At 38.6% G+C, this 17,044-nt stretch overlaps 1 protein-coding gene across 1 annotated transcript in view; it reads left to right on the plus strand.

Annotated features, from left to right (window-relative positions):
• The window catches only part of TOGARAM1 (TOG array regulator of axonemal microtubules 1), a gene marked incomplete at its 5' end in the record, with an annotated part of 41,946 nt that extends 24,908 nt beyond the window's left edge, over positions 1-17,038 (plus strand). The window contains 15 exons of the mRNA XM_026056063.1: positions 314-433; positions 621-719; positions 1,185-1,351; positions 2,060-2,228; positions 2,549-2,683; positions 3,826-3,979; positions 4,600-4,705; positions 5,107-5,342; positions 8,937-9,095; positions 9,616-9,742; positions 10,053-10,171; positions 12,278-12,467; positions 13,704-13,923; positions 14,528-14,614; positions 16,247-17,038. Coding sequence (XP_025911848.1) covers positions 314-433; positions 621-719; positions 1,185-1,351; positions 2,060-2,228; positions 2,549-2,683; positions 3,826-3,979; positions 4,600-4,705; positions 5,107-5,342; positions 8,937-9,095; positions 9,616-9,742; positions 10,053-10,171; positions 12,278-12,467; positions 13,704-13,923; positions 14,528-14,614; positions 16,247-16,500 — 2,342 coding nt within the window. The remainder of the gene's footprint in view (positions 1-313; positions 434-620; positions 720-1,184; positions 1,352-2,059; positions 2,229-2,548; positions 2,684-3,825; positions 3,980-4,599; positions 4,706-5,106; positions 5,343-8,936; positions 9,096-9,615; positions 9,743-10,052; positions 10,172-12,277; positions 12,468-13,703; positions 13,924-14,527; positions 14,615-16,246) is intronic.
• Between the last annotated feature and the right edge of the window lie 6 nt (positions 17,039-17,044).

A 17,044-nucleotide genomic window follows, 5' to 3' on the forward strand; every position in this document is an offset into this window, starting at 1 on the left:
ATCAGGCTTTCCTTTTGCGGTTTAGAAATTACAGATTATTTAGGTTAAATAGCAGAAACAAATGTTGATCTTCGTTGTCACAGATTACCAATTTTTATTTGCAATTAGTGTAGCCAAAACGGAACTACATAAAATATGTCATCCATTTAGCTGAATAACTTGAGAAACTGCTAATGTATACAGAAAACATTAAGTGCTGTTTGGGACAAAAAAATACTTTATCAAATACTGTTTTGATTCAATTGTGCTGAATTATGTAAGAAATAGTTCTATACTTCCACTAAATGAGTTTAAAACTTCTTTTTTTTTTCAGCGGAATCTGTTGGTTTAAACAGATATTACCTCCTCTTACAAACTTTGGTTCTCTTTACTGTCTTCGGCAGAAATTATATTTACTGCATGCTCACTGTTATTCTGAGGATATCAGTATTTGGTAAATCTTGTGAACTTCAGTAACTTGAAAAAACAATGATTTATAAATGTGATAAAGAATTCGGATGTCGGTGCATAATGTCATTGTGGAAGAATAAAACACCTACCAAAGGGTGAACTACATGATTTACATGACGTGTGGGGTTTTTTTGCTTTCTTTTTATTATTATTATTATTATTTTTTTTAGGTTTTACAGGGTCAACTTCTAGTTTTCAACAAATGAACAACCTAGATTTCATTTCACCAAGGGTCCTGTCTGAAGATTCAGTAGCGGTTGTCGGTAAAGGTATTACAAAAACAAAATTATCTCCTATGTCTCATCATGTTTTTAAAATGSGGAAAAATGTCTTTTTGCAGAGTGGGAGAACGGGAACTGAAGTGGGTTCCTTAAAACATTTTAAATTGTAGACAATCTCCAATTTACAGAGTAAATATAAAGAATTATGCTTTCAAGTTTTGCAATTACATGTTATGCTGTTCCTTTTGAGAAATATGTTCTACTATGCTATTTTCGTGCGGTAGCAAATTATGGAGGTTAGGTGCTCCTTGTAGCCAGGTATGCACACGTGCGCGTGCATCCGTTGTACTCGGTGGAGTTACAGAAGAGTACCTTTGGGTGGAAGTTAGCACTAATATTACAACAGCAATGGTTTTATCTTCCTCAATTGCTTTTGTTTTGCGTTGGTTTTTGCTGAGGTCTTCTGGCTGAGATGGTTATTTTGATGAGGACCCAACATGATATGCCTTTCAGGTGTTTTTGGAAGTTCTTCTGCGCTAACGTATAGCCAGTCCATAACGTGCGTCGCGAATGGAGAYGACCAAGCTGTCAAACCAGACACTGAGCCGTCGTCGGGGGTCTACGGGAGAGGCGTCTGGCAGAACAGCGCTGCTTGCCTTCACCTTGAAAGTGAAAAAGAGGTAGGAATTTCAGAATGATTTTATTGTCTCACTTCATGTTTTTTAATAGGTGTGAACACGGCTGAATATAGTTTTATAGTCTCTATATTCTGGTAAACAGGAGTTTGATTAAAAAACATTAATACATAGCTCAGGTGACTGGCAATAGAATGCAAGTCCTTTATTTATGTTTTCCACTGAGTTCCATTATACTTTGAAGACTAAAGCTGGGTTAATAATGAGAACTCGTTTGTCAACATCTGGTTGGCTGTGTGCAAATTTTTGATCTGAACGGCTTGTTTAACTTTTTTTTGCAAACCGTAACGAGAACAGTTTCTTTCTCCTAAAGTTTGCAGAATGTTACATTAAGCCTAAACCAGAAGTTTCTGGTAATTCAGCATTATTTTTCTAACAATGGTTAAATAAAAAAGCAGCTACATTTTCTCAATAAATTGACTACTGCAGATTGTTCATGCACTCTAAGTAAGGACAGGAATGGGCTGGCATTTTTTGATTGGTAAATACATATGAAATAAATTTGATCTTCTCGGCATAGTCCATATGGAATTTGTGTTCTCATCTCAAAAGGGCCATTATTAATGACACCAATTAGCAATACTGCTGATACCAAATTAAATTGGTTATGTGTTTTTCTTGTCCTGTCATATTTTGGATTAAAATAAGATTATTTTTATTACATCTCCTAATGGGTGGATTAATTTTGTGCAGATGAAAGTTGCCATGTCAAAATCTGCCCAGGATAAGATGAGGCAGAAGAGAAAAGAAGAAAAAGAGCAGAATCACAAAGCACATCACGAAGTCAAAGACCTCGAAGAAAAAGAAGAAAATCCCTGGGCGACACTCAAACTGAATGAACCAGAGAAAATGACAACAGAAAGTGAGGATTAGTGTTCGTCTTAAATGAATAATGTTCTATTAAACGCTGATGAAGTTGAAATTATAATTCTGGGATAATTATTAAAGATTATGACTGTTAGTGTGACATAAGGCATGGCTTCAGTGAATTTTACACTGCAGTTTGCTCTCCAGTCATTTGGTGTCAGTCTTATAGTGCAAGCAGGGGAGAGTAAAGTGCTCATGAGAAATATTTGAAACACTGCAGTTAATAAAAATTTCAAAAAGCAAGTTAGGACTGAAAATAAAAATTTTTCTGATTTTGTTGTTGTTGTAGTTTGGATGTTTCTTTCTGTTTTCTAGATGTAGGTCTCTATGGGGATATATTAGCATCATCAAGAAATGAATCTTTGTCATTAGAAAATGTTGTTTTGAGTCCGTCATTGAAAAGAACATCCAGTTTGAGGAAGACACAGTGTTCAGCCTTGCGAGATACTGGTAAGCTGCTACTGAACATAAATGACTAAACCAAATGTAAAAGACTGTTAAAACGTTTGGATGAGTGGAACGTGAGAGTTCCAAARTACCGTCAGGTTTAGTATGATTTATTTGTAAAATGGATTGGCCTGAGATGCTCTGGAAAATTACTGGGTGGGAGACAGAACTCATCACTGCCCCCTTGAAACGTTTTTCAATGTAATTTATTAGGGAAATATTTGAAACACYAGAGGTTTTTTTTTCTTGCTCAGTGACTTAAATGATGTAAAGTATTGATGGAAAACTGGCTCTCTGCCAACCCCTTCCTGCCCCAGGAAGAACACTCTGGGTACGCTTTTCACTGAGATGCCTTTAAGATATACAGTCGAACSCTTTTCAGAATACAAGCTCATGTTGACGATGGTCACAGGCTAGAGAATTTCCCAGTTGTCTGTAATGTTGGAAAAACATGAATGCATTGTAAGTACGACAGAAAGTGCTGGTTTTAGTATGACAGTAAAATGAATTGGAAAAAAAATATTGTCTTCCAAATATAATAAGAACTTTATGCTATAATAAACTGAATCTGATTATTATCTTGTTAAAATGGAATTCAGTCATTCATTGGACTAAAAATTTTCTGTTAGCAACATTTACTCTGGGGTACTTACTTATTTTTATGACTGCACACCTTAGAAAATTATTTCTCAGTAGCTAATTACTCACAATTATGATTTTTCCATCTCCTCAAACAATAGAAGCTAGATAATATCTGTTCTGTATCACAAGATTGGTACGTCAAATTTCTTCTGAAAGCTGAAAAAGTGTTGAATGCAGTGATTTTCAAATTCATTTTTCAGATAAATTCATACCTAGGCTCTTTAAGTTTTCCCACATTGTACTTTAGCACATTGTACATCTATTTTTACGTTAAAAAAACAGCTACATTTGTGTTTGCAACTTTTTAAAGTGGTAGTTGTATGCAAAAATTTTCATTCACGTGTTAATATATTGAGAATGTAACAGAGAAAGCTGTCTTTGTAAACTTGGTCCTTCAGTAGCAGCAACCTCTATAAACCTCCAACTTTTTATATTTTCTTCCTTTGAAGGAACTGATTTCTTCAGATTATGCTAATTATTTGGTATGTTTTATGACTTTGCAGATGAAATTTCTCTTGGAGCACGAGGACAATATAAAGACCGGACCCCATCTGTCACTCACAGTCCAGAAATAATGGATCCATCGGAATTACAACCCTTTTCCAAACCAGAAACAGCACTGACAGAAGCCCTGAGACTTCTGGCTGATGACGACTGGTGAGTGTGGACATCTGTCCAGAGGCTGAACCTAATGTATAAGGCATTTATGTTGATAACTTACTTTTAACAAACTGGCAAAATGGAGGTAACATAAAAGCAGTTTTTTTCCAAGGATTCCAAGTGATAGATGAGCAAAGAAGAAAGTTATTTTTCAGTCTGAATCTAGATTAAATCGTAACTGTTGTAAAATGCTGCTTAGTGCCTACGCTTTCGGAAACTTGCAGAGTTGTTGCAGTCTAAGCCCTGTTTTGTGCAGGGCCCCCACCARTACCGTCTTGTTTATTTTCTGTGGAATACAAGGCTTTACTGCTGCTCCAATGGGAATAATGGGGGAACAATGCTGCCTTTTCAGTTCTGAGAAGGAAAATAATCCTTTTTTTTACTCTCCTGCAAGCTGTGGACAGAATTGTAGGAAAGAATTTAGAGGCTGGTATGTTAATGCAGCCCTGCTACCACATTAAAGGACAGACCTACTGTGAAAGAATTTCCCATTTTAAATGTCTTTGCTATTTACCATTTAATTTGTTTGCTCTTTGGTTCCTTAGTATTTCTACCTCTTTTGTATTTTTTGCAATAAATTTGTAAATGTTTTTAATTTAAATATTTACTTTACATAGGGAGAAGAAAATTGAAGGTCTGAACTTTGTGAGATGTTTGTCTGCCTACCATGCGGATATTCTGACTGTAAAGCTGCATGAAACAAGTCTGGCTGTGGCTCAAGAGGTTAAATTTTAATATCAGAATATTTCACTGACTGTATATGTGTATATGTATTTTATAGCTCTGAGATACCTTGACATGAAATGGTATATTCATCTGTAGTTCATTTTTCTGTTTTGGACATTTTCAAAAGGATGAGTTTGTAGTTCAGTGAAGCAGCTCATACTTCACTTACCAACAGTTTATCTGACTTCCTAAGAAACTGAAAACATTTAGATTGTACTTTATAACATTTTAATGTATATGTATTTTAATTCTCACACATTGTGAATCAAGTAGGAAATTTATTTCTCACTTGATTTTAAAATTATGTAAAAATTACAGTGGGAAACATTAAGCTTTACTTAATTTTAAGTATATTTATAAGCAATATTCATTGTTTGTTTGGGTTTTTCTGTGTGCAGGTCAAGAATTTACGCTCAGGTGTTTCTCGAGCTGCTGTGGTCTGTTTAGGGGATTTGTTCACCTACCTGAAAAAGAACATGGATCAAGAACTAGATAATACAGTAAAGGTCCTCTTGCACAAAGCTGGTGAATCCAACACATTTATAAGGGAAGATGTAGACAAGGCACTGAAGGCTATGGTTACTAATGTGACTCCAGCACGTGCACTTTGTTCTCTTATAAATGGAGGGCAAAGGTAATTCTTACTAAGACTTTATGGAGAAATAACCTGTGAATAGATAAAATAGTCAAGTATAGTAATTATTTAAATCTTTTTCAAAATATGATAAGCAGAATTAACAATATAATAATCCAGCTCTGCAAAACTTCTGTCCAGGGGCATATGTTTTTTGGCATATAAGTAAAATGTAGGTCTCTCCCCCCCCCCCCCTTTCTTTCTGTGTTATGTAAAAAGTTGGCTGTTGATTTTGGAGTCTGGTATATTTTCTTGTAGTTTTGCAAGACTTCAGCAGTTTTATTTGATATTAATATGATAGTCCTAAGAAACTATTTTGCATTGTCTGGCAAAGCTCCGGTAGCGTTCTCATTTGCCATTTGTTCTGCAGCCAAAACTCTTTTATCAGTTCTTCAGCACTACTTTTTCTTTAGAAAAATGATTTACAGCTGGGTATCTCTGGATGCAATCATGTTGGTCCATTTTATATTCCTCTCTTAGACTTAACTGGTTAATAGTCCTTTGTCTGCACTTTAATTTCCTGTAAGTGGTGGTGGCCACTATTTTTCCTGAGTACCTCACACATGACAAGCTTCCATTTAGGTTTTCGTAGTTTGATTCTTTCCTTTAGCTCTCTTTAATCTGTAGCAGAAGTTGTAGTATTTTCTTTCACCTTACCCATAAAGTATGTTTTTCTTTTTTCTTTTATATCCTCATTCACCATAATAGCAACGCTTAATCTAGCCATTAGGCGTTCCAGTATGTTAGATGTATAATTAACTTATTCTCTAACGTCTGTGTTATCACTGGGACGGGTACGCGTTTCTTGTAGCCTGTCCTGCCATTCGGTGCATCAGACACGGTGCTCCAAAACTAACTTCAGAGCTGCTGCACAGCTGGAACTCGAAAGAGTTATTCTTGATTCAAAATGTTCTTCTTCCTATTTTGTTTCCTGGGAAGTTGGTGATTGTGGAATATATTGATTCTGTCTCCGGAAAGGCAATAAGAACTATTCTTCCATTATTTGAACTTTAAACTGAAAAGCGAATATAAGCCTTGGGAGTTAAATGATTTATGGAACATGCCCATATGTAGTCATTTTTTTCTGAACTTATGAGCAGCAGACAGCAGCCACACGCTGCTTTTACTCAGATCTGTGTAAAAAGGCTCAGCAATTACGTGTTTATGCGCTCACAGCGTTTTTTCGGAAGTGCTTGGCTAGGCAATACTCCTGAACGTAGCTGGCTAAACGCGATGCCCCCTTTGCAGCGGCAGCTTCCAACGCGCTCATCTGTCCTTCTGAGATTCCTAGACCTATGAAGCTTTGACCCCTCCACTTTGTGGACTCAAATACGTTTTCAGATATATAAGGTATAAAAATTGTCTGAGCTGTGAGATTGAATACCGCGTTTGAAGCGGGGACTTGGCAGCTAAAACGCCTCTAGTCGGAGGGGGGATTAAATCACGGAATACAGCGCGTTTCTAATGCCTGACATGGCCTAAGCTGCGCTGCGAGTTGCAACTCTTCTAGTTGCCTTTTAAGCAAAACAGCCAATGTGGTACATGGGGAGCTGTTGTCTCTTGAGGCTGGAACAGTGAATATAAGAATTATATTCAAAGATGAAATCTGGGAGAAGAATGATACCTTTCTTCAGTGTAATGTGGAAAACTTAAGGTTGTGTTTGACACGATTGCATGGTCATACTAAATGTGACTTGTACATTGAGTTGCTTAGATTCACCACAGCTTCTGTATTCAAGTTAACAGTTATGGGTTGGCCTACAACCTTGTAAGATCTTTTAAAATGTATGTATTTTCTATTTTACACATTTCAAGTCTACCGTGATCATAAGTAAAGGACTTGTAACTCTGAGTAGGTACCTATACTGATTCTTGATCAGCTGCAAAATTGTTTTTGACTTTACCAATATGAATAATTAAAAGCATTTTTGTTTGCTTTTCTGTGATACTGCTCTAAAGATATTGGATTACTGCTGTAAACTCACCTCTATAAACAGATACTCGATCCAAGATCATGATTCCAGGACTAGATCTGAAATCGCAGTGATAGTATTTCAGAGATCTAAAAGTCATGTTTCTTATCTCTATCAGTTATGTTTAATTTTAGGGTCTTATGCATACACTGAAATTTCCTCCTATTTTGCATGAGCAGCAGGCATTTGTGGGGAATGGGGCTCGCTCGCTGCAGTTTGGTGAGGTCTTTAAGCTTCGTAGTTGTTGTTTTACCGTCAGTACAGATGGTAGGAATTCTCTGTTACTGTTTTCCTTCTCCCCAGCTACGGAGACATACGACTGCTCTACAGAGGTAACTGCAGGTGCTGCAAACTAGTCAAAGCTAGTCGTAATTAGGTTGCTCAGTAGTGGCCAGCAGTGTCGTTGTATCGGCACCGAGTCTGGCATGCTAGCAGCCAAGATGCTGCGCCGATTTTGCAGCCTGAGCGGAGTATTCTGAGTTGCCCCATTTTGCTGTTTTAGTAGAGCCGGTTAGTTGTCTCTACGCAGACGGAAGCCACCTAGATAAGCTGCTTGGGTGTCCTGGACCGCAGTATAATCTAGTGGTACCTTTGCTTCCAGTGAGGCCGTGATACTCTAGGAATTACAGAAAACTAAAATCTTGATGAGACGGGAACATAGTAACTCAGGAAGAATGCTGGATCTTCATGTCTGTCTGAAAGGCTGGGGAGCCACCAGTGCGACTTACCGCATCGGTTCTGTTCCTTAGCTCTCTCCTTTAGACCTCTCTTCCATTTGCACTATGGAAGATAAACCATACAAATGTCTCATTTACTGTGCAGTAAAACCGTGCTTAAAATAGCATGTTTAGTCTAAAGATGAAAATCAAATTGGAATGTTCTGAATTTGCGGAATTGAATTGTGTACTCCAAACTCATGTGGGATCAGCAGCATAATTTACATACAAGGTTAGGTTGCTACACAAGTTGAAAACCGATTCCATCGTTTCTCTCATTTTCATCAGCATAGGTATTTGATGATCTCTTTTTTGTAGGAAGTAAACTTCAGCAAGATTTTTAGAAGTCAATAGAATACTGCTTTATTTAATTTTAAGTTGATATAAAACAAGATGTGGGTCAGAGCATAGGAATTTGTTTTTCATAAAATATCTGGAAAGAACATGTTAATAGTGTTCTTTCTAAAACAAATTATTTTTACAATTATTTTTAAGCAAACTAAAAGTTTCCCTTTAAAAAGAAGAAAATTACCGGCTTTGACAGTCCCAAAGCTGCAGTATTCTGCCCCATAAGAAGGCAGGAGCATAAAACTGACTTTGAACACAAAGAACATTAGTTTTCCTCTTTTCATTCTCCATTCTAGTAGTTACAGATTTTAAGTGAATGAAATGAAATTCAATTCAATGGCTTATCCTTTTAAAGAAGTTCAGCGTCTCTTTTTACTTCACAACGTTTCTTCTGTAAAGAAATATGCAGAATAAGTATCTGCATATCAGCAGTGTCCTAGCTGCAGTTTATGCTAAAGATGAAAAATGAAAACTTGTACACCATATTTGGTAGAGCAGATAAATACTGTAACTTAAGCCTTGTCATGGCTGTTTACTAAGCAGTTGTGTTTCCTTAGCCATCTGCATACAGCGGTGAGGAGATGTACAGCCCAGCACCTGTCGGATGTCGTAGAACGGATGGGTCCTGGACGGATACTGTCTGGAACCAAAGATGTCACTGATAGGATTTTACCTGCAATAGCCAGGTTTGCGCAGGACGGTTCCCAAGAAACAAGGTTAGTAAAGCTGACAGTAATTCACAAAAGCCTGCTCCAAGCAGCTGAAGCTTCCGCGTAGCTCACTGTTTTCCTTAGCAGTGACAGAGGATGACTGGTAAGAACGTGTAGTGGAATCATCTGAACGCCTCCCGCAGCTGTGCCTCCATGGCGGCGGGAAGGAGGGGCTCCAGGGACGTGCTCTCCAGGGCACAGACGTGGCACAGGCCAGGCGGGGAATCCTGGCGTGGGGATCCGTGCTCTCACTGACCGGGCTGGGCTGCCCAATTGAAAGACAGCAGATACTTCAACATTGAGATGGAGGACTGTTCTCATTCCTCAATTTGCTCAGTTGTTGTTTAAATAATAATTGCTGGGCATAGTTTCTTTGTGGGAGCAGGGAAAGGGAGTCAGGTTACACTTATCRATAACAATCTTCCTGCACTTTTATATTTTGAAATTTCAAGYGTCTAATTATCAATGGAGTCACAGAGCAAATCAGCGTTTACAGATGCTTATGTCATGGTCTGTTGCCCTGCAGATATTATGGTCGAAAGATGCTCTTCAGCATGATGACTCATCCTGATTTTGATAAAATGCTTGAAAAGTATGTGCCGGCCAAGGATTTGCCTTACATTAAGGAGTCTGTTAGCAGTCTACGTCAAAAGGTATGTGGAAAAAAGCTTTTGTTGAACGGGCGAGAAATATAAACTTGTACTAGTAGCTGTTGGGTACAGGCAATGAACCTAGAGGGAATGGGAAAGGTGAGTTCAGAGAATTGCAAGTAATCAAGTGACTGCCGCAGAGCAACTTACTGCTCATTAGCTGAACTGTGCATGCCCTTACTCCTTGCAGATATGCTGAATCAACTGTACTTTGCTATTATACTTTGCACGGCTGTCAGACTTGCCTTTAGAGAGTCTCCAGCAGTGCAGAACAGCACCAGCCGTGCTAATAAATGCTTTCATCTTTGTGCAGGGTCTGGGGGAGATGCCATTAGATACGCCCTCAGCAAAAGGAAGACGTTCCCATACCAGTAGTGTTGGACATTCGAGGTCATCATCTACTTCCAGAGACGCTCTCAACATCGCTGACAGGTAATGATCTTACTGAGTGTTTTACCCTGTTAGTGACTGACCTCCAAGGGAATAGCCGTTCCACAAGAAAAGACTGTATAAGCATTCACGAGTTTGTGAAAATTAAACATGTCTGAAGAAAAGAGTGAAACTTGGCTTTTCCCAGATAAACCYTTTTTAATAGGATAACTGCTAATATTAAAGTTGCTTTGTGCATTTTAAAGCTAATTTGTTTATCAACTGCGTATGAAAATACAGCACACAAGCACTTGGAATTCACAGTTGACCCATGTCACTGTCAGGTCAAGATGTTGCTATTCAGACTCTCTGTAGAAACAAAATGCCTGGTGGTAGCTGCAGCACACTTGAGAAATTGAGATTATCTATTTGTGTGCTTACCTGGACAACTAAGGAATCAGATTTTAACTGGGATGCCGATGATCCTAGAACATACTGTCTCCATTTTTGGTTTCCTGTTTTGTCTTCTAAATAGGTCTTCTTTTGAACTGGAAAAAAAAAAAAAACAAGAAAGCAAAAAAACTGTATCCAAGAACATAGAGTTCGTAGGGGCTGTGACTAACTCCAGGTTTAAGAAGGTGCATCTATTCAGGAACAGATTTTTGTCACGCCCTCTCTACTATTCAAGATAATAATCAAGTCTAGGCTTGATGGTGTATTTCTGCTTTGGCAYGTAAAGCTACATGTTTGTTTCCATATAAGAGATGCTCCGTACTGCAGTCTGCCCAAGGCCCTCATATCTTTGATTCGGGCAGTTTGAGCGGCCTGTGATACACTGGAAGGACAGAAGATGCTGATGCCAGGTTTTGTCCTCACAGAGCTAACAGGCTTGAACTTGAAGATGCAAGAAGAAAGATGCTTGTTCCATGCCCCATCAAAGACTTTGTTCAAGCATTAGGAGTGAGCTAGGGAATCTATCTGGGCTGCTCTGCAAATGCAAGATACTTATCTGGACTTCAGATAAATTGGAGTCATTAAGCTTTCCTGAGTCAGAAAGACTCATTTAATAGAATGGAGGAGATTCTCAGTCTGTTCAGTCAAGCTTCAGGGCTTGAAACTCTCCATCACTTTTTAACTTTTGAAACACTTTAAACTCTTCTTGTTTTTCACAGTGATGAAATTTGTCTGGTATCAATTACCGGTCAAATAAATTGTTCCTGCTTAGATCCTTAGCCTCATCATTACACTTTAATTGAACTTCAGTCTTCTCCTACTTCACCTCACCCTGAAGGTACCTTCTTAATGGGTGCCTGCTCAGCCAGGAAAGTGATTCTGCTGCCTTTATGATTCTTTCCATGACTAATGAGATTAGATGCCACAGAAAATTTGTCTGAAAATCCTCTGCGAAGAGATGTTGAATTTCCATTTCAGCCAGTCAGCTAGCTTCCTGTTTCCCCAAATCCTGCTCTTCACTGAAAGAGAAATGTGGTATGTGCTGAATAGTTTCAGAATTTCCTTTTATTACATTAGAGAACCAAATGGTTTAGGGAGTCTCTCCATGTGTTGCTGGCTATTCTCAGAACTATTTCACAATTTATAGCTACTGGATAACGTAGATAAGTTGTGTTTCTTCCACTGGACATTCAAATATATTTCACTAGAGTTCACGTCATGTCATCTGCCTGCTTCAGGAACATCCCAATGTGAGGGGGAGGAATAACTCTTAAATTTTAGAAGTGGAAGGTATGCTGCTTAGATGCCACTTAAACTGGGATCAGTGTTGACAGTACTTAGAGAAAAAACAATTAATCTACAGTAAATTTATTATTTTGGCTTGTCAGAGTGATGGCAGAGTGAGGGAAGGTCACAGCTGTTCAAACCCTGCTGCTCTCATGCAGGAACAGAGGAAAGCACAGGGCTCATGCCTAGCTGAAGTTTCTCTCTTGTGTGGTAGGTATATATGAGTTTAGAGTGGGATGTATATTGAGACTTAAGGAACAACAATTTCTATTAGGCATTCTTTTAAAATAACCATATTTAACATGTGAGACCTCCTTCATCACAAGATTTTCTGTATTCTTCTACTTCTGCTGAAAGAGAATGTCTTAAAGACTCCTGTTCCAGCTTGCTTATGTGTGCACTGAATAACTTAGGTTTTCCTTTCAATAGGGAGTCTACAGAAGCTCGTGAAGTTCCAAGAAAAACAGCTGCTCATAATTCACTAGAAACTGCGGAATATGTTAAAGACATTACAGATTTACTGAATGCAAAAGACTTCCGTGATCGAATAAATGGAATTAAGCAATTGTTATCAGATACAGAGAACAATCAAGACCTTGTTGTTGCAAACATTGTGAAGGTAACTGTACAAAACCATTCTACTTCAACAGTCTTGAAAGTTCTGTCACAAAATTTTCTGCTGAAAATCTTAGAATCTCTTTCGATAAGCATGTCTGATTAATAGGAAAACACCGAGGAACAGGTTAGTTATGCTTTAAAGAGAGATAACATGAGCTACAAAGATAGTTGGAAGTAAATAGGAGGAGCTGGAAAGCTTTCACATAGAGATAGCACTCATGAACTATTTCTGGAATACTGTGCGCAGTTTCTTATGCCGCAGCTGAGAAAAGATTAAAATACTGGAACAAGTTACAAAAAGATCTGCAAGGAGAAATCAAGATCTGAAAAACTGTCTCTGAAACACAGGCAGTTGAAATTTGTCTGCATGTTTATGTAGGAGAAGGTGAGGAAGTGTCTTGGTTGTGGTAACAGCTTAAGGAACATACTGTTTCTGATAGGAAAGGAGTTTCTTTAGAGGAAATACTGCTATGAGATCCAGTAGTTTCAAACTAAGGATAGACAGATTGAAAGTAGAAACTAGATTGCCTTTTAACTGTGCAGTGTCTTTGCTTTGAAGCTATAAAACATGGCTGTGAAACTTTCCAGTATCCTACCTGTGAATGATTTTGAAATCTTTAAATTAAGATCGGATATCTTTCTAAAAGAGGTGAAGCTTAGAATCGTGGGCTTGATCTAGGAACTGTCAGGTGATACTCAAAATATGAACAAATTGCAAGAAGTTCAGACTAGAGCTTTTCTGTGAGGATACCTGTTCCTTATGCCTCCGAAAGGCAGAAGCAAACTTTGGCATGTTACTGCATGTTGTAATGACACGTACGGATTATAAGACTAGAGCCATCCCACTGCGTGCTGTGAGAGATGCAGAAACGAAACATATGTCTCAAAGATGCTATAAATGGACATTCTTTTTGCCCAGTGGAGTTTTGTCTTCTTAAAAATACTTTTTTGCAGAAAATATTAGTCATATCGAAAGTTACATATGGCTAGTGTACTTCCATTAAGTTGCATAGGAATGATTCAAATTCAAATGATTTTGCGTACAGTTGAATCATACACGGTACAAATATCAAATGCTGGTTTACTTGCTAAAAGAATAAAATCCCAGTTTTTTGCACATCAGAGCTGTCTCTTGAGAAGGTGGACAATAAAAGTGTAAATATAAAGCAGGAAATATAATATTCACTTCAAACATTAATTGTTAATTCCGATGAATGCTGTTTGGATATTTTTTCAGATCTTTGATGCTTTCAAGTCTCGCTTACATGACTCCAACAGTAAAGTAAATCAGGTTGCTTTGGAGACGATGCACAAGATGATTCCATTGCTGAAAGACAATTTATCACCTGTGATCAACATGCTGATTCCTGCCATGGTAGACAACAACCTAAACTCCAAAAATCCAGGGATTTATGCAGCTGTCACAAATGTTATTCAGGCTCTATGTCAACACTTAGGTAATTTACTCACTGTTAATCTTCAAGAGTGTTAATTGCATTAATTAAATTCTAAATATAAAGAGTTGCTCTTTAAAATAATTTCCATCTAGACATTGTATTGTATAATAATTTTTTTATTCTCACACATCACAAAGCAGATAAGTCATCTTATTATTTCAATGTTTTGCCAATCCAATAAAAAARTACTGCTAGCTGGACCTGTCATAGGTGTGTAGGTGCTTTTGTTCTATTTTCATAGCAGGTGTTTCATTATTCAGAAGCATGTCAAACTGCTGAGACTCTTAAGCAGATCAGAGAACTAGATTTTTGCTGATTTGTACATGCCACAGCTAATTTCCTTCCTCAACTCTCCTGGCTTTGGAGCAGAATCTTAATATTTTGAGTAAATGAAAATGCTCCATGCTGCCAGACTGTGGAAGTAGTTCAGGGTTGTTAAGAGTATGCCTTTATGCTTTTATGCCCTTAAATACATTGCTTTGTTTCCTTGGAGTTACTATATCATAATTAAGGTTATTATTTCCATTTTTTGATATTATGATTATTTCTAGAGTGTTTAATTTTCTGCTCAAGATTTTTAACATGTGTTCTTCTTTAAATTTAGACAACTATTTGCTTCTCCAGCCATTCTGCACAAAGGCCCAGTTTCTGAATGGAAAAGCAAAACAAGATATGACAGAAAAGCTTGCTGGTAAAGTTTTATTTTGCTTTGCATGTTTGTTTATTTGTATACCATCCTCATGATGCAAATTCACTGTAGGATCATGGTGACAAGGCTGTAGCCGGCTGCAAATCYGCCCTTCAGTCACAGTAGATTGCAAGCATTAATAATGCAGCAGTATCAAATTTCAGCCCCTCCCAATGCAAATAGAAGCTGTTGCTGGCAGAACAAAAGATTTTGATATGGTCAGATATCCCCTGCAAGTTGCCTAATGACCTGCAGTTTCACGTGGCTTTAATGTAGAAATGGAGAGAATGAGTTTGGTTTTGTAATGCGTTTCATTCCGTCAGTAACGGAACGTGTTGTGCTGCACTGTGACTTGGGTCCCGACATGCCTCCTCCTGCCTTACGGGCAACCGTTTTTTCTGTGCAGAGAGCCAAGGGAGTAGGGCTCGCTGAGGAGAGTCATCTTGACCGCTTCCCTTACTTGCTTCAGGTCATATTCCCTCTCCGAGTTCTCACTCCTCCATACCCCTGTCAGGATGAAAAAAATGGAATGACTGATTTTTTCAGATTTCCCAGCAGAGAAGATACGCTGTTCTCTAAGGCCACCTCCTACAAACTCTGCAATGTTACTTCTATACCTGTTTACTTTTCCCACTTGGTCTTGCTCTTGATATTACTTGCTGCTGTGTTCAGTCTTAAAGGAGACACGGTAGGCAAGCTGAGCAGACTTCATAACGGTGTTCTTCCTAAACTGCTGCCAAAAGTTTAAAGACAAATTAACTTAAAAATACAAGACAAATTTCAATTAGAATTTGCATACATATTTTAATAGTGTGGATTATTAACTTTAAATAAATTAATAGCAGAAATGTTGAATTCTCCTTTGATGTGAACAAGGGATATATTTCTGGGAAATAGCATTAGCCAAACAAAGATTATTGAGTTTATTTTGAGGGTAGGTCTATGTGTAATAGTGAGGAAATTAAACTACATGATATATTGGACAGTACTAATCATCAGCCTCTAAATAGTTCAGTTCTTTCTGGATTTTTTGGAGGAGTTTGTAGCAGAAATATCAGAACACTACATACATACACATTCTAGCAAAAAGGCAGGTATTTGCCTGTAAATACTTAATTCATGATGTAATTGTCTAAGTATGGAAAATATTCCAGCTTGTATGTATTTATAATCTAAGGCTATTTGGTTCCTTGAACTCAAATATGTACTGGATATTTCTGAGATAGATGGGTAATCATAAAATATCAGATGTTATGCTGTACACTGTGAGGAATGAAGGTCCTTATGGTAATCCTATAAAAAAAAAAAAACTCAGAAAAAAACTTTGTTTCACTTGTATTTTAATTTAATGGAGAACTGTAATTATTAGCAGTACAAATGTTGCTGTATAATAGAGTCCTGAGAGAGGATAAAAGGAGTAGTATTTGCAGGGAGGGCTGGTATATCTTTTATTAGACCACTGACGCTGTTGTAAAAACAGACGAGCTTTTGTGCATGGCTTCCCTTCATTAGGTGCTTTGAGAAGGTGCTTTGATACTTAAGTGCTCTTAAACACCCCTCAAATAGGGGGTGACTTCTGAGTAGTATTGAAACGGCCTTCAAACGCCGCCTGAAAAGCTGTTCTGTGTCTCGCAGATCTCGTTACGGAGCTGTACCCACGGAAGCCTCATGCTGTGGAGCAGAAAGTGCTGGTCGTCCTCTGGCACCTGCTGGGAAACACGGCCAACAGCGGCTCGCTCTCCGGAGCCGGCGGAAATATTCGGACGGCTACCGCTAAATTATCTAAAGCGCTCTTTGCACAGATGGGTCAAAGTCTGTTAATCCACGCTGCGTCTCAGCCACCACACATCAAGAAGAGCTTAGAAGAATTTCTTGAGATAATAACCTAAAATAACGACCTCTTGTGCGCGCGTCCGTGCGTGACTCGGTCGGCTGATGGGCTCCGACCCGCTGACAACTGTTTACATGAGGACAAGTGGAACAACGCTACCCTTGCTTTATTCACAGTGCCTGCGTTTTTCATGTAGAAACCCCCAGCGGCCGCTTTCGGGGGCGCCCGTGTCGGCGCCCGCCCGGCGCCGCTCGCCAGCCCGCCTCGCCCGCGCCGGCGCTTGCTCGTTTGCACTTTCCGGTAGAAATTACAGCACAGCGCCCTGTTTGTAGTAATGGATGTGAGATTTGTAATGAATAATACACTTTTTAATCGTATAATCATGTTCTGACATGTTTTAACACTAAGCCTTACATCTGTTAAGCGGAAGAAAACCCTGGAGATGATTACGGAGAAGGGGGTTTTGTGTGATACTTGTGGAAAACATGTATTTTTTTTAATCCACCTCTGTACTTGTGCAGTATTAGCTCGCCGCGGCTGCTGGCGCGGTAACGTGACGCCTGCGTGGCGGGTGGCCGCCGGCCCCTGAGGAGGCGGCGGGC

This window comes from Apteryx rowi, unplaced genomic scaffold (genome assembly GCF_003343035.1).
Source record: "Apteryx rowi isolate R43461 unplaced genomic scaffold, aptRow1 scaffold_13, whole genome shotgun sequence".
Lineage (NCBI taxonomy): Eukaryota > Metazoa > Chordata > Aves > Apterygiformes > Apterygidae > Apteryx > Apteryx rowi.